Below are 26,678 nucleotides of genomic sequence, written 5' to 3' on the forward strand. Positions count from 1 at the left end.
CCATCCCTTACCGCTCGCTCAACTTGCCTCCAACACCTCCTCGCCTCCCCTGCTCTCCACTTACCGATCGCTCCCAAACTCCCCCATCGCTCAAGTGGCCTGATGTTCAATAACGGTCCCGTGCTAAAATACTGATCTAATTTGCCCATTTTCATTTCATCAGCTTTTCTAATTTGATTCAAGAATTATTTTGAACAAAACAATTAAAGGGCACATAGTTTACCTCTTTTTTATGATTTAATATTAATATTATGGCTCTTCTGAGTGTGCCAGTTTAGGTTCAGTTTAAAACACAATTCAGATTTTTTATTATAATGTGTTAAAAAGTGTCATGTTGGGGGCGTGTCCACAGTTCGCTGATTTATGGGTGTGTTGCTTCACATGTAAATTAGTTTCGGCTTCCCGCCAATGTAACAAGGGGGCAGGGCCATGAGCTCACCCGCTCTGCGTTTGCAACAGAGTCTGACAGGCAGACAGAGAAGGAGCAGGAGTGTGAGGTTCAGCAATCAGTCGTACATGTACGACTCTGACACAGACCAAGCAGAGAGTACAAAATCATTTGTGTCTTTGTACAGTTTTACAGCCAACTGTGTGCTAGTTTCAAGTGCCGAGCTTGTACACAGAAACTAATAACCACACACACTGAATTAACTTTGACTGAGGCACCGGATGCGCCGCTTGAAGCCGCGACACGGCACACCAGACACTCTCTGTGGCTCACCAGAAACATGAAGGGTCCCGAATCGTCGCGCCACGCATTTTTGAATTCTAAACATAGGTTTCTGCAGCGGTCCACGGCGCCCAGCCGTAAACTTGAGTGTACCCTGATAGAAACCGATGTTTAGAATTCTAAAACGCATGCTAGTTAAGATCACAGGGAGCTTCTGGGATCGCGAGAAATGCAAACGGCTGAAGTATAAGGTAGACTCAATGAGAAGTACACATGTTTGCAAACCTACCTAAAGATACAACCAATAATTCGATTAGAGCGATAATGTGGAGAATATTGATCTTGTGTTGAGCCCAATGAGCCTTGCATCTAAAAATAGAGCTAGCGTGTTCCTTTAGTGATATCGCTTCGACTCACACTGAAAATGGCGGACGTGAATTAACAAACTGAGGATATGATGACGCGCCTGTCAATCAATATTAGTGGGCGGGGGGACCGCTCTCCTACGTAAAGTTGCGGTCGGTTTGAAAACCGCTGTTAAATTGAAATAAAAGCACTGGGTGTGCTTATATCACCCCAATATGACGGTCTATACACCATACATGCACATATGTCTGTCCAAACAGCTTGAAAAGTAGATTTTTTACCATTGGTGCCCTTTAAGTTGTCCCAAAAAAAAATCAAGAATTGTGTTGTATCAACTCATTTTGAATAAGTAGTTTGAACAAGCAGCAAAATCATTTTTTAAATGTATTTTATGCCACAAAAAAAAGGGATTTTCCTCCATCTTACAAGTAAGTGAGACTATGCGGTTAATAAGAGCAGGACAGGAAGAAGCCCTTCACCTAAGGACTACAAAAACAAATGCTCTGGCTGGTGACAAACCAAACTCATTTCCACAGAATCAGACCACAGACATGTCTCTGTCTGACTCAGTCGAGCTGCCAATGTCACACCTCAGTAACATCCTTCTGGTCTTATAACAAGCTCAATAGTTTGTTTTAAATACATTATAAGTGTCAAATTATGAAAATTAGCTATTGCTGTTTCTAATGGCAGGCAAAGATGATCATAATTCGTTCTGCGTGTGTGTTGTTTAAACAGAAGGATATTTAAATCTGACATTTCTGACATTGTGGGGATTGTGTGGTCAGCAGTACCCACTTAATAAATTACTAAACACTAAATGATTCTTCATATAAAAATGTAAAAACTATTTAATGGTTCAGTTTATTCAACATATCCTGAATGAAAAACAAACAAACAAACAAGCAAGCAAACATAGAAGTCTATGGTTAGACTCCACAAAGATAGATGCACAATTGTGTGTGTGTGTGTGTGTGTGTGTGTGTGTGTGTGAACTAGGAAGGCTTACTTGTGGTAGGAGGATTCACACGTTTGAGTATATTCAGCACACGTTCTTATTCGATCAGATTATGATTCGCTGAACTGCTGCAGAAAATGTTCCACCTGCTTGTTTTAGTTTCTTTGTGGCATCTAAAAGGTACGTTATACATATATTTGTATGGCTTAATATCATAACCTGAGTTATTTGATATTTATTTGCAGATCCTCCAATATTTCAACAATAACCATAACAAACTGTTAAAATGCTACAGTAAAAATCTGCAAATTGAACAGTAGTTTTCCTTGACATACGGTAAATGACCGTAAATTGACTTTCCTAGAAATCCCTGTATTTTTGTTGACTTACTACAATATGGTTATTTTAAGTTTGGTTCTCATGAGTGATCTATATTAAAGATTAATGCTACATCTAGTTTGGATAAATATCGTTTATTGCATTGCATGAGTGTTGTGTGTGTTACTGTGACGCTATTTGATAGTTGTGTGTGTGTTACACTGAGTGCCTTCAATATATTAGTGTGTTTTATCTTTGTGGAAAAGTTTATCTTATAACTTTTTCTTCACTACCTGCTTACAGTTTTTGTCTGTGTACAAGTAAGATGTATAGATGTTGTTACTTCATAACATGGTGTATAACATGAAATAAGGTAGTTTACTGTATTTTTTTTAACTGGTTTCTAGTGCACCGTAAAAATGATATGACAATATATCAATGTTATGTTACTTTAATTTTAATCAGTTAATCAGGTTTCAACTAAACATTTTTAGTTATACAACGTTAAACTTAATACTTTTAGTCAGTTTGACTGATGTAAGTTGAGATGACTAGAAAAGTTCATTTGATTCAGCTTAAAATATTAAGGCAGCAAGATTTGTTACAATGTGTATTTTTAACACAAAACTGCTAATAAATGACAGAGCAGTTTTTTTTAACCGTAAATTTTAAGTTTTTTTTTTTACCGTAATTTATTTTTTATTTTTTATAGAGTACTTTTTGGTGTCTATTTTATACTTTTTTCTCTTCGGTTGTTTTCAGTGCCAAATAAACAGCTGAATTAAGCAATAAAAAGTACTCTCATCAGATTTTACAACCGTGAATCAGAAAAAGTTGGGACAGTATAGAAAATGCAAATAAAAAGAAAGAAGTTCTTTTGACTTGTATTTCATTGCAATCAATACAACAAACGTTATATCAGGGGTCACCAATTCCAGCCGGTGTCCCCGCAGGGTTTAGCAACTTGCCTTAACACACCTGCCTGGGTGTTTTAAGTATACCTAGTAAGACCTTGATTAGGTTGTTCAGGTGTGTTTGATTAGGGTTGGACCAAAAATCTGCAGGTCACCGGCCCTCCAGGAACAAGTTTGATGACCCCTGTGTTATATAATGTGTTCCTCGTTTTAAAAAAAATAAAATAAAAATAAATAAATAAATAAATAAATAAATTCTTGCAACACATTTAAAAAAGTTGTAACAGTACAGAATTTACCATTTTGTAATGTTGCCATTACTTTTCACAACATTTAAAGGACATTTAGGGATTGAAGACATCATGTGATGAACTGTTTCAGGAGTAATTTGGTCCCATTCTTCCTCCAAACAAGTCTTAAGGTGGGCAACAATACAGGGTCTTTGTTGTTGCATTTTGCGTTTCAAAATGCATCACATATTCTCTACTGGAAACAGGTCAGGACTGTAGGCAGGCCAGTCAAGTACCTGTATCCTCTTCCTCTATAGCCAGGACTTTGTAATGAGTGCAGAAGGTGGTTTTGCATTGTCTTGTTGAAATATGCATGGGTGTCCCTGGAAAAGGCGACAGCACATTGTGCTCCAAAACCTCTATGGACTTTTAAGCATCATAGAAGTGCAAGTGACCTTTGCCAAGGGCACTGACACAATCCCATACCATGACAGATCCCGGCTTTTGGACTTGTTGCTGGAAACACTCTGGATAATCCTTTTATTCTTTGGTCTGGAGCACATGGTGTCCATTTCTTCCAAGAAAATACCTGAAATACTGATTCATCTGACCACAGTACACGTTTCCACTGTGTGATTTTCCATCCCAGATGCCTCAGAGCCCAGAGAAGTCAATGGCGCTTCTGGACACTGTTAACATAGGGCTTCCTTTTTGCACAGTACAGTTTTAACTGGCATTTGTGGATGTAACTGTGTATTGTGGTACTTGACAACTCGTCACGTTAGAATTATAGGTTCTATCTGCGTTCTGAATGGTTTTGAGATATTGAGCTTCAAAGTTTTGGCATTCCATACAGCACACAATATGTGTGTAACAGTTCTCTTTCTTACATTAACATGACAGAGACCCTAAATGTACTCTACGTGTAAATTATTAAAATTCTCTTACATTTGCAAATTCGGGTAAAACAAACAGGGTAAATGCAGATAGAACCTTCTCATTCTGAAAAGTCATTTTTCGCTTGGAATTATAAGGTTCTATCTGGCAGATCGTTAATTGAAAGATTACTTATCAAGAAATACAATCACAAAATATATAAGCTGGTGTTGTAACAATATGTTAATGCTTGAGAAAGTAACATTTCTTTTTCAAGTTAAGCATACAAGGCTGTGCTAAATATTTTATCCAGTGCAGATGTTAATTTTATGTAATTGATATGGTAATATTTATTGAATTTTATCCTTTATGTGAACTATTGATCTTTATTTATTGAATTATGCCCCATGAATTAAATTTAGTATTTGTCCATCAAGTTGAAGTCAGAATTATTAGCCCCTCTTTGATTTTTTTTTCTTTTTTTAAATATTTCCCAAATGATGTTTAACAGAGCAAAGAAATTTTTACAGTATGTCTGATAATATTTTTTCTTCTGGAGAAAGTCTTATTTGTTTTATTTCAGCTAGAATAAAAGCAGTTTTAATTTTTTTAAAAGCCATTTTAAGGAAAGAATTATTAGCCTCTTTGGGCAATTTTTTTTTTTTCCGATAGTCTACAGAACAAACCATCATTATACAATAACTTGCCTAATTACCCTAACCTGCCTAGTTAACCTAATTAACCTAATTAAGCCTTTAAATGTCAATTTAAGCTGTATAGAAGTGTCTTGAAAAATATCTAGTCAAATATTATTTACTGTCATCATGGCAAAGATAAAATAAATCAGTTATTAGAAATGAGTTATTAAAACTATTATGATTAGAAGTGTGTTGAGAAAATCTGCTCTCCGTTAAACAGTTGGGGGAAAACGATAAAAAAGGGCTAATAATTCTGACTTCAACTGTATATACACAAATAAAAAGAGTTCACAATATAATACTTTTTTTAATAACTGTTACTTTTCTACAATGACAAGTTTAACATTTCATCTCAATATCAAAAAATGCTTCCAAATCATCACATTTACTCTCATCTTTTCAGTTTTAGGTTTCTTCTCATCTTTGCGTGGTGCAGCATTATTTAGTCGACTTTATGGATTTTGTGTTTCTTTTTGGTCTTTCCCACTGTAATTGGAGCAGTCTGGCAAAATGACAAAGAAAGCTGATCCTGATTGGTCCTTGTGTGTGCATTTGAAATGCAGGCTAGAGTTCGACTTTGTAGATAAAACCTCTCTTGTTTTTTTAAATAAGAAGTCTTAAAATGTAAACAACATCCCATAATGTAAATAAGATGTCATTTAATAAGAACATGTGAATTACTCAATTTAAAAAAAAAATTCAGATAGAACCTTATAATTCTAAGGTGGTGAAATGTAGTCCTGAGCCCATGTGGTGATATCGCTCATAGATGAATGAGCATTCTTGATGCAGTGTCGTCTGAGGGATCGGAGATCACAGTTGTTCAGCTTTGGCTTGCGCACTTTTCCTTTACACACTGAAATTCCTCCAGATTCCTTGAATCTTTTAATGATGTTCAGCAATTTTGGAGGTGAAATATCCAAATGTCTTCCTTTAAACTTTAAACTCCCTGTTTTAAACATTTCGATCATTTTCTCTCGCATTTATTGGCAAACTGGCGATCCTCAGCCCATCTTTTCTCCTAAAGCACTAGACCTTTCTAGGATGCTGCTTTTGTACCAAATCATAATCCCAATCACCTGTTGACATCACCTGTTTCAAATCACATCATCAATTAACCAAACTGCTCCTGTACCAACTTTTTTTGGAATGTGTTGCAGGACTGAATGACAGGAAAGGATGTATATTTGACATGTTCAGATTTTCTGCAATGAAATACAAGTCAAAGTGAATTTGGAAATCAGTACTTACTTTTTTATTTGTGTTGTCCATACTGTCCCAACTTTTCCTGATTTGGGGTTGTAATTAGTTTGGAGTGTTTACATTTATACATTTGCAGATATATTATTGCACATAGGGGTGTAGTGGACAGATGTATGACGGGGGGGGCAGATGTATGAAATCCAAAGGTTTACATTCTTAATCACCCGTTCCTAAACAGTCTGTCTCTAAAAGTGCAAGGGACGTATTCCCCCCGTACCCCCCGGTTGCTACGCCCCTGATTGCACATATTTTAAACAAAAACTTAAATAATTTACAGTAAAAAAAACATGAATTGAACATGTGTCTTTGCAATTTTAAAGTCTGACCTTGTTTGTTCTTCAGGTGTGTTTGGTGAATCCATTTCGGTGACGGAGGCAGATTCAGCCACTTTACACACCGGTGTTACTGAAATACAGGACAATGACGACATAGTGTGGAAACTTGGAGCTGATAACTCTGTGATAGCTGAAATCAGCAGAGACAAACAAACCGATAACATATACAGAGACAGACTGAAGCTGGATGATCAGACTGGATCCCTGACCATCACAAACACCACAACTGAAGATGCTGGAGATTATAAACTAGAGATAAATGGAGTGAAACTGACCATAATAATATTTAGGGTTTCTGTCTATGGTGAGGAGCGATGAAATATATTTGAGGTAAACGACAAAATAAGTTAATTAAAATTACAGTCATTTTTAATATCCATTTTCTTCTTTTTTTGCAGCTCGTCTGCCTGTTCCAGTCCTCATTTTCAACTCTTCTCAATGTTCTTCCTCCTCATCTTCATCAGTGCAGTATTGTTCAGTGCTGTGTTCAGTGGTGAATGTGAGCGCTGTGAGTCTCTCCTGGTATAAAGGAAACAGTGTATTGTCCAGCATCAATGTGTCTGATCTCAGCATCAGTCTCTCTCTACCTCTGGAGGTGGAATATCAGGATAAAAACACCTACAGCTGTGTGATCAACAACACCATCAGCAACCAGACCACATATCTGGACATCAACACACTCAGTCAGTTGTATGAAGGTACAGCAGAGCTGATATTCGTGCTTGTATTAAGCTTTATAGACTGATCTGAGCTCAGTTTTATGTTTTTATTTCTCAGAGTCTGTCCTCTGCTGTGGTCCTACTGAAGCTGTGACCCGATTGGTCGTCTCTGCTCTGGTGGGCGTGGCTATGGTGGCTTTTCTGGTTTATGACATCAGATCCACCAGAGGAGACAAACAACAGACATCAGAAATGTTGTGAGATCCAGGGTGTTTAAGTGGTTCTTGGTTGCCAAAACTTAAATTTTTATAAGCGTATCGATGACCCCGGTTTTTGTTACAGTGGAGATCAAAATGAAAGATTTGACAGCTTGATGTCAATGAGTACATGTTATTTAATACCTTTATAATAATTTTGTATTATAATTCCCATTTTCTGATTTTTATCTTGTTATGAATTGTTTCATTTTTATAATGGTTTCAGAAAAAAATTTGAAAAAATAACCCATGCATTTATTACCACTAGATTGGACTATTGTCACTCATTATACTTTGGGATTATTCAGAAAACCTTATCCCGGTTACAAGTAGTTCAAAATGCTGCTGCAAGGCTTTTAACAGGGACCAAGAAACATGAGCACATTACCCCAGTTTAACGCTCCCTGCACTGGCTGCCTGTGCACTATCAAGTTACTTTTAAAATGCTGCTCTTGGTTTTTAAATCTCTAAATGGCCTGGCACCTTCTTATCTGTCAGACATTTTAATTGAGCATCAGCCTGGTCGGTCTCTTCGGTCATCTAACCAGAGACTGTTATTCATACCTAAGTCGAGGCTGAAATGCAGAGGTGACCGTGCTTTTGCAGTAGCTGGTCCTAGGTTGTGGAATGCTCTGCCCCTCTGTATAAGATCTGTTTCATCCCTGTCTGTTTTTAAAATCTAGGTTAAAAACTTACCTCTTTGATTTGGCATTTTATCAGTGAAAAGTGTCTGTTTTAGCAATAATTTTATAATTTTATATATACATTTGTTTTTATCTGTTTGGATTTGTACTGTGCAGCACATCATTATGAAGGTCAACCTCCAGTTGTGTTAAATAGTGCTATAGAAATAAAATTGACATTGACATTTTAAAGGGGACCAATTATGCCCCTTTTTACAAGATGTAAGATAAGTCTCTGATGTCCCTAGAGTGTGTATGTGAAGTTTCAGCTCAAAATGCCAAATAAATAATGTTTTATAACTCATTGAAAAGACTCCTTTAAGGCTTCGATTCAAAGTGTGCTATTTTGGTGTCTGTCACTTTAAATTCAAATGAGATTGAGCTTTTTCAAAAGAGGGTGGAGCTACAAATGTCTATGTGTCAGCATAGTGGTAAATTCAATAGCAAGACTAACCTCCTATGCTAATGAGGGAGAGATGGTCACCAGTGGGTGGGGCTTTCCCTTTTCTGATGACATGTTTTTATCAAGGATGATTATAAAAATAATATAAACAACTTTAAACCGTTAGAAGCAGGTTATTTTCATTCACTGTTGCCACACAACTGTGTTTTGTTCAATATAGGTTCTCTTTAATGGATTTAGTGACTACTTAAAAGACATTGTAACCGTTGAGTTGACCTTTTGTGAATCATCATTAAAAAAACTAACTGAAATGTTGCAAATGGTCTGATAAACAAAACTTTACCAACAAAATGTGTCTATTTTAAAGGTAAAGGGTTAAAAAAACTAAAGATAATTTTCTGTTTACGTAAAAAAAACTTGGCTAAATAACAGAAATAATCTAACGTTCCCAGAACATTCATGGAACCAAAAACGGTCAGTTAGGACACGCTACTTAATCTCCAAAACGGTTAACTATTTAACAAAAGGAGATGTGGAGGATGGTAACTGCGACAAGATGAGTAACAGGCCGATTTAAACCATGATTTGAGCCATATTGGGATGCAGTTTCAGTTATTTGTTGGCATGTTTCGAGTATTTGTTGAATTGTTTTATCGTAGACTCTTGGTTTATACATTTAGTATAAATCAAAGGTTGATTTGAGAAGTAGCAGGTGAAATGATTTATAGCGAGATCTGTGATGGTTTGCTGACCTCTGGTGGTGAGTTTTAAAAACTGCAGGTGCATTTTACATCGTTGGAAAACTGATGTTTGGTTTTCATCAGATATAACTGCAGATATACACTAATCTATATGTAAGTAAAAGAAGAGGCTAGAAACAAATCATTTTTATGTTCTTGCTTCTTTTATTATTGTTTATGTAAAGCACTTTGAATAACTATTGTGTATGAAATGTGCTATATAAATAAACTTGCATTGCCTAAGCTCAAGCCATAGCAATAGGTAGCTTAACAACTCCAACTGAGTGCCACAATTAAAAATAAAAAAGTCAAGACAATCCTGACAATGCTTTTTCTGTGATTTTCAAGTAATAAACTCAATATTATACTACAGCACTATGATGATGTGGATGTGCATTTAATTGCTGACATTAATTTATAGTCTTAGAGGACATTTATTTAATTTTTTTCTGTTCTTTTCTGTTAAATTTAAGTTCAAAAGCTAAAAAGTAGCAAAATTAAAGGAAAATGTTGAAACTTTGAATAAAATAATAACAAGTCTTATAGTTTGTGAAAGACTTAAATTGTACTTGTGAAAAAGTGAAAGTGAAACTAAAAGGGAAGTAAGGTATAACCATATATGGTGACTCATTAATTTTCCTTCGACTTTAGGGGCCACCACAGCGGAATGAACCGCCAACTATTCCACCATATATTTTATGCAGTGGATGCCCTTCCAGCCACAACCGAGTACTGGAAAACACCCATTCGCACTTGCATTCACACACACACACACACACACAACGTCAAATTTAGTTTCTTCAATTCACCTAAAGCGCATGTCTTTGGACTTGTGGGGGAAACTGGAGCACCCGGGGGAAACCCACGCCAACACGGGGAGAACATGGAAACTCCACACAGAAACACCAACTGGCCCAGCCGGGACTCGAACCAGCCATATAGTAACTCATATTAAGAATTTCTGCTTTTCATTTAACAAAAGATACTATGCAAATATACCAAGCTGTATTTACATGTGTATAATATAATTAGCTAAAATAATGATCAACTTGCTTTAAAAATGATTATTCAAACAACTATAACATTCATTTCCACTCAGTCATAATAAACAGTAAAAAACTTACAAAAACCTATACAATACAAATCCAATGGTCATATAAACAAACACAGTGAATAAATATATGAAATATATGTAATATATATAAGAAATATAATTGCAGTAATGCTGACTGTCTTCAGAGTTTCCATCATCGTAAACCTAACAAATAATTGTTGCATAAATATAGAGAAATATCTAAAACTGCTGAAACGAATACAAATATAATATAAATAGTTTCATTTTGTGAACATTAAATGAATAGTTCACCTCAAAATAAATGCAAACGATTTCTTAATTTACTGTAAACACATCCTAGAAGCTAGATGATCCTAGATCAATCAGACTTAATATCCTTGTTTTTCCCAGCTTGTTTACTGTGTTCTTGTCACATAATTTGGACATTGCTCTGATTTTTGTAATAAGGCAGAAGAAATTATAAAAAGGGGGCAATTAGATTGAAGACCTATCTGTTTAGTAAAGCATACACTCAGTGCACCACTTAGCGGGCTTCAACACAGGTTCTGCATCTTGTTGATATACACTGTGAACATCAGCTACGCTAATTATTCTCTTTAATCTCCATTTCCACCTGGGGATACTCTTGCAGACTATGCAGAGTCACTGATTCGATCCAAGACCAACGACGAGATGATCCCAAGGTTTCCATATCCTGGACCGGGCCGTATCCCGAGCAGCTACTGTGGTGGTCATGGAGGAGTGGAGAACATGAGACTGATTCCTGTGATGCTCCAGAGACAGACGAGTCTTCGCTGAGGCCAGCTTCCAGCCTCCGCCGCTGAGACTGCAGCTCTGCACAAAACGTTTGGCCAGCGGAGAAATTAAAATGGTCGTGCCCAACTGAGCCTGGTTTCTCTCAAGGTTTTTTTTCTTCACTTTCGCCAACTATTGAAGTTTTTTTTTTTCCTCTCCGCTGTCGCCACTGGCTTGCATGGTTCAGGATCTGTAGAGCTGCGCATCGTTGGATTTGCTCTTCAGTGTTTGGACTCTCAGTAGTGATTATTAAACCACACTGAACTAAACTGAACTGAACTTAAACACTACAAACTGAACTACACTGTTCCAATTTACTATGATATTTTATGTGAAGCTGCTTTGACACAATCTACATTATGTAAGCGCTATACAAATAAGGTTGAATTGAATTGAATTGAATTGAACTTCCCACATTACAAAGTCAATTGAGAAGGCTGGTTTCATCATTTAAATAGTAAAGAAATAGAATAATTTACATTACCATTCATGGCACAGATTTGCCATATATATCCCCAAAATCTTATTTTTATTTTCTTGATTTATATGATTAAAGCTATTTCATAAAAATATATATTTAAAAAAAAAAGATCATGGTTAGAACAGAACGTTTACAGCAGCCATGGTGAAAAAAGGGAAATACAGAACTTTAAAACTGTGAAGCTCTCTCTCTCTCTTTAATACACTCCTCTTTCTACAGACCACAGCACTTTCAGAACGTCTTTGCAAGCATCTTCAGGGAAACTATATCAGACAGCTAAAGAAAATGTTTTGCTCAATTGTTTATATCTGTTTGTGCTTTTCCTGCAGGGTTGGTAAGTTTTACACATGGATTGAATGTTACTATAATATTTTGAGAGATGTAGTATAGCTTCGGATGTGAGCTCATGATTACAGCCAAGTTAAATTGTAGTTTTTGTTTACATGTTGTCAACTGAGTAAAGAAGTGTGTAAAATAATACTGCACATCTATACTATAATATTTAGCTTATAGTCTGTTTTCGGACATGATCTCATGTTTACAGCTCTAATTTTTGATTATCGTTTTGGTTAGATAAAGTTTAGTGTAGGCTGATTGTATTATATTATCTATATGGAACAACACATTCAGTTGTCCCTCATTCTCGGTTCAACGGTGTAAAGATGTGTGTAAAATAATACTGTTTATAATTGGATTATTCATTCATTCATTTTCCTTCGGCTTGTAAGAGGCTAAATGATCATATGCGTTTGTTTACATGACAAAACATGTATTTTTGACTCAAGAAGGTCCATACTGACTCCAAAGGCAGATACTGATCAGATCAGGGCCTGGTGTGTGGACTTTGGGGGTTTTACGATGTGGTACACATGTTGATTGGTCAGTTTGAATGTCTCAGCATTTGGGCTTTAGTCACATGGTCAAGAAAGATACAAAATAGGTGGTAAAACGCTGCTCTGGCTCTTTGCTTTTCCTGGCCTGTCTTTCCTGGTCTGCTTTCCTCCTCTGCTCCTCTCCTCCTCTGAATCTTCTCTGACTCTACTGCAATCAGGCTAACTTCTGGGCCTGCTCTCTTTGTCTCTCTCTCCCTCCCCCTGCGTCTCTCCTTCTACCTCTGGTAACTTTAATTTTACATTTAAGCTGGGTACAATTTATCTCATATGTTTTATCATTTCATATTTGATCATTTTATACAGTTATTTTGTAATTAATTCAGTTGTAACCATACAGAATTATTGTCATTAAATCATCTCATTATCAAGTATTTGTGAATTACTTTTGATTTAACATCAACACTTAATTGCTCCATATTGCAATACAATCCAATCACATAATATCAACGCTCTCCCACATTTATAGCTATTAATACTGATATAAGATTGCAGATAATGGTTTGACTAGAATGTACAGTTTTTTACCATCAATACTGAGAACTTTTTAGTCATTCGGCAGAACTACAGTTCGAACCGCTGTGGTTTGAAAACCCAATCCTACAGGCTTAGTTCCTTATTCATCAGGGGTCATAATCAGATTAGAAAGGGCATAAATCATCAAAGATTTATATTTTTACATAGCATTAATACTTAACAAAAGCTGAATGTCTGAATGAGGCGTGTGGGTTGGCTCACAAAGTGAAGTTTTATAAACTAATTTCGAGAGGAGTACATGATATGATTGATCGCGGCTCTCATTTGTAATCATTAGTAAGCCAATCAGATCATTCCAAACTCAATATTAATAGCCTGTCTAGCATTACTCCCTCATCTTTGTTTTTTTGGAGAATCTCCCCTTCCACCCCACCTCCCCCTTTCCTCCTTTTCCAGGGAGAGCTCTCGAAACCTACCTGATCTCGAACCCCCTTACATGCTCATTGATCAGGCGGGAGCCCAGGGCTCAATTATCTCTGAGCTCAGGTTCTCTCAGGACAGCATGCCAAACCTGCTATTGATAAAGCAATATCTAAGTGTGAACTCTTGAATTTTTTGGTTTAGTTTGTATCGCGGTTCTGTCGTCATGTTTTTCTGCTTTTATTAAGTAGACATTGTAACAAAAATTCCCCTATTTTTAAACACAGAAATACCATATATCAGCATTATATACAGCCTTATGAATGAAAGTTTACAGTATTTTTAATAATGTATTCTCAATGCCATGCACTCAACTTGAAGAATGAGACAGCTTAATCACAATAATAAACACATTGTGATAAATGAAATCAGTGAAATTCTGATACAGCAATTATTAAGTAAACAAACTATGTGAACAATTATCAAAGTTAAATAAACTCAGTGGATTTACTGACTTTTTTAAAAGTAAAATTAACTTGGTTACACCAGGTTTACTCACTTTTTTTTAACTCAAAATTTTCCATGAATAAAAATAAACTTAGTTTTTTAAGTTAAGCCAACATATTTTTACAACCTGATGACCTTCTATATAATTTTAAAATGTGAGATTAGTGTTTGAGCACTTTAATTTACTGTACGTTAATATAATAAGCCCAAAGCTGGTTGATGCGTTTACATGCATGAGTGAATTCTGTGTAACCTAAATGCCAAAAATCTAGCTCTATAATTACAGTAACATTTCCCAAAATACATATATAATAATTACGAAAGTTGATAAAGTAAAAAAAAAAAAAAATAATAAAATTACAGTCAGTACTTTTACACTAACATTAAAGTTAAACTACTTTATTCTCTGTATGTGAATTAGAACATTGTGGCTAATTTCTCAGTATATTTTACGCTATATTTGTTTTTACTTCATCCAGAAAGTCAGAGTGTGACTGATAAATGCTGTGTGTTGTTCAGGTGTGTTTGCTGATTCAGGTGTAGTGAAGTCAGTGATGAAGGGAGATTCAGTCACTCTGGAGTCTGGTGTTGCTGAACTACAGCCAAAAGATGCGGTAAAGTGGAGTTTTGGAAATGAAAAGACAAATTCTATAGCTCGGATCAATAAAGAAGCTAAAATCTTCTCCACATCTGATGGTGATGCTGTGGGATTCAGAGACAGACTGAAGCTGGATCATCAGACTGGATCTCTGACCATCATGAACACCAGAACAACAGACTCTGGAGTTTATCAAATAACCATCAGTGGCGAGACAACGCACACATGCACATTCAATGTTACTATATACAGTGAGTCATGATTACAAGTTTGTTCAAAATGTCTAACAGCATGTTTGTACACCAAAAGATAATCCTGTTACAAGTGACTGAGATCATCAAGGGTACGGTTATAAACAGTACCTGATGGACACAGTCCCAGCTAACAGGAATAAATGCAAATACAGCGCTGTAAAATGTGTGGGTTTACAGATTCAGTCAAACTGGTGTTCTCAAATAAACTTTTCACAAATGACGAAGAGTTCATTGTGTTTAAATAATATTATTCTTAATTAATTTCAGCTAAGTTGCATATATGTTCTGTTTTATTTAAGGAATCAGAATTAGGAATGAACTAATATCCAATTTATCTGACTTTATTTCAGCTTATCTGCCTGTTCCTGTCATCACCAGTAATTCCTCCTCATCTTCATCAGTGCAGAATTGTTCAGTGTTGTGTTCAGTGGTGAATGTGAACGCTGTGAGTCTCTCCTGGTACAAAGGAAACAGTTTATTGTCCAGCATTAGTGTGTCTAATGTCAACAACAGCTTGTCTCTAGATCTGAAGTGTCTGGATGATTCCTACAGTTGTGTGGTCAACATTTCAAATACCAAACAGACCACACATCTCACCAACACTGAACTCTGTCAACCATGTCCAGGTATGTGAAAGATCCAATGCTAGTCAATTCAAAAACTTGTTGGGTTAAAATTGAAGCTCGTTGGCTTGATTCAGTGTGTAGAATCTGCATTGGCTAAAGAGTGCGCTCTGATTGGTTATTCAGCAACAAATGAGAGGACAAGGACAAAAGCTGAAGTAATGTATAGTAGCAAGTAAGCAATTTAAGTCAAGACGCAACACAATGAAGCTATCTGTAGTTTCACTACATTTCTCAAATATTTGCAAACAATATGAATTATTAGAGTATCAGACATGTTTGAATCTGTCCTTGGTGAAGTTTAAGTGAAGTTTATCACTGGTGCTTATGATTGATCACAGCTGGTCCTGCATTAGCTTACACATGATTCACCAATCAGATGATTCCTAACTCACAATAAATAACCAAAGTTTCATACCTCCGTCATCTTCGTCTTGAAGAATCCCCTTGTTTCCTAGATTGGGCGGCCCGGCGGCCCAGAGATTAGCACTGTTGCATCACAGCAAGAACGTCACTGGTTCTAATCCTTACTAGGCCAGTCGACGTTTCTGTGCAGAGTTTACAAGTTCTCCCCATGCTCATGTTGGCTTCCCCTTGCGTGGTCCTCGAGGGAATTAAAACCTTCAGTCTGACAAGACGTGCTGCTGGATCCATTTTGTTGTTGAGTCTTGTATAACATCTTGTAGACCAGTGGTTCCCAAACTGGGGGTCGCGACCCCTGCGGGGGTCGCAGAATAATTTCAAGGGGTCGCGAGAGTTATTTAAAAATTGTGTAATTTTCAGTGATTATAATAAATATTTTTCAGTATTACAAGTGAAAGCTAATATTTTCAGATTTTTAAAAAGATATTACTGATTCATAAAGTATTTAGGACACATTCGGGCAGAATGCATCTTTGTACTTGGAACGCAGCGCTCAGGAACAGTTTAAAACTGTTGTCATGTCAACTTGCTGCAGTAAACAAAGCCTTCAACGCTTGCCCCGCCTTCGCGCTCTTCTTATTGGCCCACTGCTCTAAGAACTGAACACGAATGATTGGTTAAAATCAGCTGTCAATCACTCAGTCAACGCCTCCTGTCTTCAGATGACAGGAGCTACAACCGCGAAAATGTAAAGCGCTGAAGATGAGAATGAAAACAACACTGACAGATTTTGTCTTAGAAACACATAAAGCTACAAAAATTGGCACATCTGATTACTGATCATGTGCTGAATGTTAATCCACCAGCTATACTTATTGAAGAGTGGATAAAAGACCTCCATTGGCTTCAAGTCTGCTATGAAAATAACTAGCATTCACTGTAAAGTCTGTGGGATATCTTTTGGGATATCCGTCCGTGTATCTTTTGGTCACTCAATAATGTTATAAAAATGTCTTTTCTTGTGATAACGGGATTTCATTAAGACATATTTTCCTCACGCATGCATATTTTTTTTTGCTTGTTAGTTTTGATTAGTGTTGATTTTCAAATGCAATAAATCTGTTTATAAAACTTGTAGTAACAGTGCGATAATTGGTGGGAGCCACTAAATTTTGGCTGGTGCGCCTACATTTTTAAAGTTAGAAGCACCAGTGTTACCAAGCAAAAATGTTTTCGAGCCCTGTAATGTATAGTAAATATAGTTAAAATATTGTGAACAGCTTAAAAAAAAGCTATTTTTATTGTTTGTATATGCTTTGGTAGTGGGGGGTCGCGAATTCTTGACGATCTTACAATGGGGGTCGCGGGTTTAAAAGTTTGAGAACCACTGTTGTAGACAACAAAGGTAAGGATCCAAATGCAGCTTTTTTTAGGGATGATCAGACAGCCAAGGTCGATACAAGAATACACCGGAGCATACAGGTTAGAATACGTGGTTAGAATAACAGACAAATGGTCAGGACAGGCGGCAAAACAACAAGAATAATGAACAAAACAGGTCAAAAACACAGTAAGGCAAGACATGGATGATGCTTAATAATGCTCATGTGGGAAACCACACTCAGCAAAAGATGAGTGCGTGTTGTATATATCATCCAAGTCATTAGTCCTCACAAGCTTCAGCTGTGTTAGTGTAATCATGGGGTGATCTGGGAATGGTGTGTGAGAGAGGTGCATGATGGGATATGTAGTTTGGTTAAGTGGCAGATGTGTAGTTCTTCAGTGATCTGCAAACACTATATCACTGGTGATCATAACACCCACAGTCCAAAGACATCCGGTATAGAATTGGGTAAACAAAACTAGTCCTAGTGCATGAGTGTCAAAAGGGTGTTTCTCACACACACACACAGTTCATTCTGTTTGTATAAAATACATATTATTTTAAACAAGACAACAATGTCCATAAAGACGCTCAAGGGTTAAATTATTTACTTGTTTTGACCTTTACAAGCCAACTTCATCCGTTAGTTTAAAATGAAAGACAGACTGAGCAAAGTGTGTTATTATTACCAGCGGAAACTTCTCGCACATACTTTTATCCTAGATGAAACTAAAACTTCAGCAGTGTCACTTCATCAGTGTGCAAACTGTGGACATGAGAAGCAGACAATATCCAGCTGAACATCAAACTACAGATAAATAGTGCCGTATGTGAAATATACTTAAGATTTCACAACTTTTGTTTTGACAAACAATTAAATTCATAAAATTCTGTTTTTTTTTACTCAAACTGTTTCTAAAGTCAAATTGTGGAAGTAATTTCAACACACTCGCTAAAACACACAGTCAGTGTTCACACTATTAACCATAAACAGAGCAGTAAAAGCCACACTCTCAAGCTGTTTGTCCTTCAAGCACGCAGTCTAACCCCATTTCTTTCTAGATCTACAAACAAGGCCTTGTGTGGGCCTGTGCAACACAAATAATACATTGAAAACATCCACTTTCAGCTCATTATATATATATATATATATATATATATATATACACACACACAGTTCAAGTCAGAATTATTAGCCCCCCTGAATTATTAGCCCCCTTGTTTATTTTTTTCCCCAATTTCTGTTTAACGGAGAACAGATTCTCAACACATTTCTAATCATAATAGTTTTAATAACTCATCTCTAATAACGGATTTATTTTATCTTTGCCATGATGACAGTAAATAATATTTGACTTGATATTTTTCAAGAAACTTTTATACAGCTTAAAGTGACATTTAAAGGCTTAACTAGGTTAATTAGGTTAACTAGGCAGGTTAGGGTAAATAGGCAAGTTATTGTATAATGATAGTTTGTTCTGTAGACTATTGAGAAAAAAAATAGCTTAAAGGCGAAATAATTTTGACCCTAAAATGGCATTTAAAAAATTAAAAACTGCTTTTTATTCTAGCTGAAATAAAACAAATGAGACTTTCTCCAGAAGAAAAAATATTATCAGACATACTGCAATAAGTCAAATGTCATGAATGTTGTGTGTACTTCATATTTTATTGATTTACAATTTTATTTCTTATTATTTTTATATGTTTTATGCATGGCTTTCATTTAAATTTACATCATCAGGTAAATGGGATTAATCTTTTACCTTTTTTAAAACTGTGCTTTAAATTATAAATCTTTTTAGAGTAGCTTTACAAAAAATCTGTACATTATGATTAAAAGAAAAAGTCAATGAAGTTTCTGGATATTACAAATCATGCAGTTGTTAACAGTGTAGTGGTTTCCACCGATATCAATCAATTACCGCTGTCGTTGGCAGAATAAGCAAGTTTTTATATGCATAACAGTTAGAGTCCTATAAATGTCTTTATTTTCCATACATGATTCAATCATCTGTATGCACGCTTCTCGGTAGTATGGTCAAAAACTGTGTGCTTTCTACTAACGCTCTTCCTCAATGCAGTAAAGCCACAGAAATGAACACAGAAAGGAAGAGCACAATAAAAAAGGAAGTGCAAAATGAAGAAATGCAATGCCTAAATACTGACACTGAGGAGAAGAAGATGGTGAATAAAGTGGTTATTTAGGAGAAAAGTACTCTCATAGCTTGATAATATTATATATATATATATATATATATATATATATATATATATATATATATATATATATATATATATATATATATATATATGCTCAGTTTTTTTCATTTTGGTCTTTTTCTAGACTTTAAATGAGTTGGGACATCCTGCTGTCTATGGAGGATGAGGGAGCTCTCCGATTTCACCTGAAATATTTTAATTTGCTTAAGTAGATGAACAAAGACATCAGGGGTTTGGAATGACACGAGGTTAATTAATTTCATATTTGGGTGAACAAACATTTTTGTCATGATTACCAGCGATCTCTAACCACCAGAGGTCGCTGGTAAGAACTCACTTTCACATGGACTACATCTTATGAACTACAAATTCAGTCATGCCACACACACACACCTGCTCCAAGTCTCCACTGACTGGACTCCCACAGCTGATGCTGCTTCTAGACTAAACACACACACTACTTTAGCAGCACACACACTAGTTTCCTTGCCGAGTCTTGTTATCTGTAAAGTGACATTTCAACACGTTTTCTTGTTTCTCAGTGTCTTTGACCTTAGCCTTGTTTGCCAAGTTTGTCTGTTTGTCCCTGTTCACTGCCTGCCTTCCGACCTCTCGCCTGTTATAGTGACTACGATTCTGGATTTGCCTTTATTCATCTGCTTCTGTGTTGACCTTTGCTTGCCTGACTACCGAATAAACCTGCACTAGGATCCTAACGTTGTCTCTGTCATCTACGTGTTACAATTTTAAAGTATGTTCAGTTTTGCATTGATAAAGCTCCAGTCAGTTTTCTAAGACTGGCAGTATCTGTCCTGATCTTGTGTGTGTTGAAACCCTGACATTAAACAGTGATGGGGAAAGTTACTTTAATTCATTACAATATTGAGTTACTCCCCAAATAAAGTGGTTGAGTTACTTAGTTACTTTTTATGGTAATGCGCTACGTTACTTCTGAGTTTTTGAGAATTGATTAAAAGAAAAAGTAACTCAAATATTGTGACTTAATTGTTTAAAGTAACGCATTTCTTTACTCGTTTCGTAGAAAAGTAATATTATTACTTAAGTAACTCGCATTACTTGTAATGTGTTACCCTCAACACTGACTGTAAACATTTGTGTTTTAGCCACCACTATCAATTCTTCACAACGGCCTTTACTCACTACAATATCCTCAAAAAGTGAACATCTTAACATCACTGAGCTCTGCCAGACACAAGCAGGTTAGTAATTATTTTAGTATTATTTTTCAGGCTGATACGCTCCTGACAGAAATTAGTGTCTGCTTATAAATGTGGTGCTATTTTATAATTATGCAATGCAGTTAAATTATTTTCTTTGTGTTGAAGTACACGCCAGCGGTTGTGATTCTGCTGAAGCTGTGCTCCGATTGGTCGTCACTATAGTGATGGGCGTGGCTGCTGCGGCTGCTGTTGTTCTTCTGGTCAATGACATCAGATATACAAGAGCTTCAATGACGAAAACAGGAGATTTATCATAAATATCAAGATACATGCTGGAGTTTTATTATGCTAAGAAGGAAATATAACTGATGGAAGGATTACTTGATCATAGTCCTTTTAAATACGATCCATCTGGTGGTCAAAACCATAGACTAAAAAATGATGGACGTAGTGTCTGTGATGTCACCCAGAGGTTTCTGAAGAGCACAAATGAAGCTACGGGTGTTGTTTTTGGATTTTTGATGTAACAAAAGCAATAGCTTGTTATTAATCTTTTGATGATAATTACAAAGTTCCATATTCACAGATGCAAATTTACCAACCATAAACCCTTTTATCCTACTATACTTAAAGAATCAAAACATTATACAAACAACACAGTACCAATAAAAAACAATTCTGCCACTGAAAAGAAATACAGATCCTATCGTGCATGTCTAACACACACACCAGTTCCAGTTCCCTCCCTGATTGTACACACACACACACACACGATTGTTTTTGTGAAAAGGGGGTACGTTACATAGGTTTCCATTCAATTTAAGCAGCACACACCGTGTATTGTATTGCCCTCACCCCACCCTACTCCTAAACCCATCCATCACAGGAGACTGTGTACAGCTTTACTCTCTGATTAAACTCATCCTGTGGGAGTTATAAGCATTTTGAGAAATGAGGACGTCACCAATGTCCTCATATTTCACCTTTTTGTAATACCTGTGTCATACCTTTGTCATTATACAGATTTGTGTCCTGATATGTCACAAAAACACATACAGGCACACACACCTGGAAGCTCATGATGGACTACTCATATGGACCATATAAACAGCACCCACACTTTGCTGACTATTGTTCACTGTTAGCATTATGAAGCATTTTCCTGTGCCAAGTCTTTGTGTTCCTTGCTTTGTTTCCTGGTTTTTGTTGTTTGCCCCCTGTATCGACCTTATTGCCTGTGACTTCAACCTCTGTACTTTCCCTGTATGTACTCGTTTGCTCCTGTGTTTGACCATTGCCTGCATGACTACACTTATTAATAAACAGCTTGTGGAGTCTCAACTCCATTGTCCAGCGTTCTACTGTTCTAATACTTATAGATACATTCGTATATTTATGATAGCCTTATTGCAAAATGGATGAAATTCATTTATTTCCTCAACATTCTACACACAATACACCATAATGACAATGTGAAAAGAGTTTTTAAAATAGTTGCAAATTTATTACAAATAAAAACCCTGCAAAACACTGAATGTACATCAGTATTCACAGCCTTTGCTCAATACTTTGTTGATGTACCTGTAGCAGCCCTTGATTTCCTTTAAACGAAGCAGAGAGTCTCTGATGGGTGTAATGAGTTTTATTCTGGAACCAGCATAAACACCGTGAAAACTAGAGATAAACACAAATAGCACGAAGCAAATTTACAATGAGTTACTACACATTTACAGTGCATTATCATGCACACGGTGCACAGCAAAAGAGCTATGTAAAGCAACCTATAAACAATAATTCACTCAGTCGACAATTTCAAAACACAACAGTTTCCACAAATAAACAATCTAGACATTTACATCATAATTTGAAACACAAACATAAATTATACACCTCACTCCGCTCACCAAGGGGTGCTAGCTTAAACACGTAGCTTCTTAGTTTAGTGATGGTCATCTGGCTAAACAGCCCTGCTGACAAATCCAGCTTAAACCAGCCTAGGCTGGTTGGCTGGTTTTAGCTGGTTGACCAGCCTGGTTTTAGAGGGGTTTTGGCCATTTCCAGGCTGGTTACCAGCCTTTTCCAGCCTGGTCTTAGCTGGTCAGGCAGGAAAATGACCAGCTAAATCCAGCTAAAACCAGCTTGACCAGCCTGGTTTAAGATGGACATAGCTGGTTTTGGCTGGGCTCCCAGCCTGGCTAGGTGGTCAAGCTGGTCATTTTCCAGCCTGACCAGCTAAGGACAGGCTGGAAATGGCCAAAACCCCTCTAAAACCAGGCTAGTCAACCAGCTAAAACCAGCCAACCAGCCTAGGCTGGTTTAAGCTGGATTTTTCAGTAGGGAGTACACACGAATGGTAAACATGAGACAATGCTACAAAAACAAACTACATTATAATGCACATCATCGTGCTTAGAGAAATTGCATTAACTTACATTTGTCACAGGAATTTAATCACCAAGCTTCTGAGATGAGAGTGTTTTGATGAGTGTGGTGTAGTATGATTATACAGGTTCCGGGGTTTGCCTTAAAGCCATTAACCTGAATTAGGTGAGTGAAAATGAACCATCTATAGTGACCTCTTGCGGCCATTTACAGCACCTTTGGCAGCGATTTTACAGCCTCAAGTCTTTTTGAATATGATGCCACAAGCTTGTGTAATGGAGGTCAGCTAGTAAGTGCTGTGCAGGTAAACCTCACCCTCAGACCTCTAAAGGTGCTCTAGTGGTCTTCCCATGCGGAAGGTCGCCGGTTCGATACCAGCTCGGAGCAGCTTGGGTGGTGTAGGACCAGCGGGGTGACATTTGGCACACCTGTCTTTGTGAATTTTTGTCCATTTCTCTTTGCAGTACCTCTAAAGCTCTATCAGGTTGGATGTGAAGTGACGGTGTACAGCCACTTTCAAATCTCTCCAGAGATGTTCAATAGGATTTAGGTCTGGGTTCTGGCTCACACTCAACATCTACACTTGCTGCTGCCATAAGCTTACAAAGTCTTAACTATTCTACGCCATTTTGTAGTATAAATAGTGTAAGTAGCGCGTTCACACTGAAAACTCTAAAAGAATAAGAGTACTTTAAATACCTGGATGATGCACTCATTTAACTGTTAAAATTAAGTGTGTATGCTGGGCACTTCACACACTTAACAGTTTATTTTTGTGATTTGACAACTCGTCACCTTAGAATTATAAGGTTCTCTCTGCCTTCTAAATGATTTTGAGATATTGAGCTTCAAAGTTTTTACAATCCATAGAGCAAACGATATGTGTGTAACAGTTCTCTTTCATACATTAACATGACAGAGACCTTAAGGGTTCTCTAAATGTACATTAACTTACTTTTGCAAATTAGAGTAAAAAAAACACGGTACATGCAGATTCTCATTCTGAAAAGTCATTTTCCACTTGGAATTATAAGGTTCTATGGCAGATCATTCATTGAAGCATTACTTATCAAGAAATACAATAAAAAATATATATAAGCTGGTGTTGTAACAATATGTTGATGCTTGAGAAAGTAAAATATTTGTTTTCTTTAACGTTTATTTCATGTTTTAGGATGAATAATTTTTCTTGTTCAAATTAATCATACAAGGCTGTGCTAAATATCTTTTTTTCCAGTGCAGCTTTTAATTTTATCTAATTAATATGTTAATATTTATACAATTTTATGCTTTATATGAATTATTGAATTATATTTATTGAATTATGCCCCATAAAATAAAATAAAAAGTATTTGCCCTTCAAGGCTTAATATTAAATTTAAAGACTTTAAAGGAAACAAACGATGAGCAAATGAGTTTAATAAACACTGAAAAGTGTTTCACTCACTGTATGTAAACAAATAAATAGATTTCACATTTAATTTATACATTATTAAATATTCATTTCTTTTTCAACAATGTAAAATGTAACATTTCATCTCAATGTCTGCGACGCGGTGGCACAGTGGGTAGCATGAGCGCCTCACAGCAAGAAGGTCACTGGCTTGAGCCTTGGCTGGGTCAGTTGGCATTACCATGTGGAGTTTGCATGTTCTCCCCGTGTTGGTGTGGGTTTCCTTCGGGTGCTCAAGTTTTCCCTACAAGTCCAAAGACATGCGCTATAGGTGAATTGGATAAGCTAAAATTGGGCATAGTGTATGTGTGTGATTGAGTATGTATGGATGTTTCCCAGTGATGGGTTGCAGCTGGAAGGGCATCCGCTGCGTGAAACATATGCTGTTTGGCGGTTCATGCCGCTGTGGCGATGCCAGATTAATAAAAGGACTAAGTCGAAAAGAAAATGAATGAATCTCAATGTCAAGAAATGCTTCTAAATCATCACATTTACACACTTCTCAATTCTATGTGGTGCGGCATTATTTAGTCGACTCTGATTTTGTCTTTCTGGTGTTTCCCGCTGTCAATGGAGCAGTCCAGTGAAATGACAGAGAAAGCTGATCCTGATTGGTCCTCGTGCGTGCATTAAAAATGCTGATTGGCTCACAGATAGAACCTTATAGAGCCAAGCTAGAGTTAAACTTTGTAGATAAACCTTTAAAAGTCTTAAAATGTAAACAACTTATAAAAAAAACAACCCTTGATGTAAATAAGTTGTCATTTAATATGAACATGTGAATAACTCAATAAAAAAAAAAATGTCAGATAGAACCTTATAATTCTAAGGTGACGAACTGTCAAATGTCATCTGGATTTCCGCTTAGTAAAAAAACATTGTTTCATTTGGGACGACACTACATGTATACACTGTTGAGTGTGTAAGTGCATAAGTACATAGTGCATAAGTGGATAGTGTATAGTGTGCCATTTAGGATGCAGCTTTAGTGTCTGATTGAACATTTTAGCTTTCAAAATTGTGCTTGTGAGCATCTCTTTTCTGGCTGCTAAACATCCTCTATACACATTTTCACACACTGTCATGTGACGTTAAACCGAGGTCCTGACTCTCTGTGATCATCAAAAATAAAAGAGTATGGGTGTAACCTCCCAATTTTCCCCATCCACTGAACTGGCTGTTTCACCGTCTCTCCTCTTAACTTGCAGCTGGTATGTGGTGAAGCACTGGCACTGTTGTCCTGTGGCTGCAGTGACGTCACATCATCTAGCTGCACACTGGTGGTATGATTGTGAAGCGCTTTGTGTGTATGTCCGTTCACAATAATTGTGCTATATAAATACACATTACATTACATTGCATTACACATTTTCATAGAGCACTAAGATGAGCACTAAAATTAGCACATGCATTCAATGTAACAAGTAACTGTTTAACTTGTACAGAATGCAAGGACTTCCTGTTAAATATATGAAACACAAAAGCTGTTCAAATTCACACCTCCCCAGTGACCGCTGCTAAATGCAAGCCTATGCACATACTGTAGTCAGTTTAAGCTCACAGACTGTCGCTCTGCACAGCGATATTGCACATCCCTGAATGTTAAGGATGATTCTCACATTTGTTTTATCCTGTTTGTGCTTTTGCTGTGTGTTTGGTGAGTAATAAACATGTTTGTTTTTAGCTGCAATATAACTGTAAGATTTTACTATGATGCAATTTATGCACTCAGAAATAAAGATTTGAGAGCTGTCAATGGGGCGGTACAGTTCAAATGCTAGACTTTTAAAGAAAGAACTCTTTAGGCACTAGCATGTACAAATATGTGGATGCTATTTTGGTACAAATGTGTACCTGTCTAATAGGTACTGTCTCTACCTTTATTTCTGAGTGTACAGACATATGGTCTAAGTTTATTTACAATAATTATGGTGGCTTAAGAAAGCCTACTGCTTTACTACCTAAACTTCTTCTTAGACTATTTAAGAACGCATCTCCTCCTACAGCGTTCATACAACCAACAAACTAACTCCAAATCTCCAAACTATACTGAATTAAGTTGCTATATCTTTTCCAACTGATCTGACTCATGGTTTTCCAAAAACTGATTGCGGAAAATTCGGAAAAGTCTCATTGACTTAACATTGGACTAAACATTGTGACCTCATAACCAGACTGTCATACGGACTTAAGTTTTGGCTC

At 36.6% G+C, this 26,678-nt stretch overlaps 2 protein-coding genes and 1 long non-coding RNA gene across 3 annotated transcripts; 2 read left to right on the top strand and 1 right to left on the bottom strand.

Moving 5' to 3' along the window:
- The first annotated feature begins 1,476 nt into the window (after positions 1-1,476).
- Positions 1,477-7,611, top strand: LOC130216575 (uncharacterized). Its single transcript, XM_056448469.1, has 4 exons — positions 1,477-1,630; positions 6,636-6,932; positions 7,027-7,326; positions 7,406-7,611. The coding sequence occupies exons 1-4, from the start codon at positions 1,477-1,479 to the stop codon at positions 7,546-7,548; spliced, it is 894 nt and encodes a 297-aa protein (XP_056304444.1). The 3' UTR covers positions 7,549-7,611.
- A 1,736-nt stretch (positions 7,612-9,347) lies between these two features.
- On the top strand, positions 9,348-21,551 carry LOC130216576 (uncharacterized). Its single transcript, XM_056448470.1, has 5 exons — positions 9,348-9,390; positions 14,535-14,864; positions 15,218-15,493; positions 20,585-20,680; positions 20,807-21,551. Exons 1-5 carry the CDS (start codon positions 9,348-9,350, stop codon positions 20,956-20,958), a joined length of 897 nt encoding a protein of 298 aa, XP_056304445.1. The 3' UTR covers positions 20,959-21,551.
- Positions 21,552-22,230: 679 nt separating this feature from the next.
- LOC130215843 (uncharacterized) lies at positions 22,231-23,148 on the bottom strand. Its single transcript, XR_008835747.1, has 3 exons — positions 23,074-23,148; positions 22,532-22,598; positions 22,231-22,315 (listed from the first exon to the last, which is right to left on the bottom strand). It is a non-coding gene; the product is annotated as an uncharacterized LOC130215843 (long non-coding RNA).
- Positions 23,149-26,678: the final 3,530 nt, after the last annotated feature.

This window comes from Danio aesculapii, chromosome 22 (genome assembly GCF_903798145.1).
Source record: "Danio aesculapii chromosome 22, fDanAes4.1, whole genome shotgun sequence".
Lineage (NCBI taxonomy): Eukaryota > Metazoa > Chordata > Actinopteri > Cypriniformes > Danionidae > Danio > Danio aesculapii.

What these genes read in the sequence shown, in the direction of transcription:
- LOC130216576 (XM_056448470.1), top strand. Translation starts at nt 9,348, where the DNA reads ATGATTTATAGCGAGATCTGTGATGGTTTGCTGACCTCTGGTG. An exon ending in ATTCAATGTTACTATATACA is followed by an intron (nt 14,865 to 15,217) that starts GTGAGTCATGAT and finishes ACTTTATTTCAG; the next exon opens with CTTATCTGCCTGTTCCTGTC. An exon ending in GCTCTGCCAGACACAAGCAG is followed by an intron (nt 20,681 to 20,806) that starts GTTAGTAATTAT and finishes TTTGTGTTGAAG; the next exon opens with TACACGCCAGCGGTTGTGAT.
- LOC130216575 (XM_056448469.1), top strand. Translation starts at nt 1,477, where the DNA reads ATGCGGTTAATAAGAGCAGGACAGGAAGAAGCCCTTCACCTAAGGACT. An exon ending in ATTTAGGGTTTCTGTCTATG is followed by an intron (nt 6,933 to 7,026) that starts GTGAGGAGCGAT and finishes CTTTTTTTGCAG; the next exon opens with CTCGTCTGCCTGTTCCAGTC. An exon ending in ACTCAGTCAGTTGTATGAAG is followed by an intron (nt 7,327 to 7,405) that starts GTACAGCAGAGC and finishes TTTATTTCTCAG; the next exon opens with AGTCTGTCCTCTGCTGTGGT.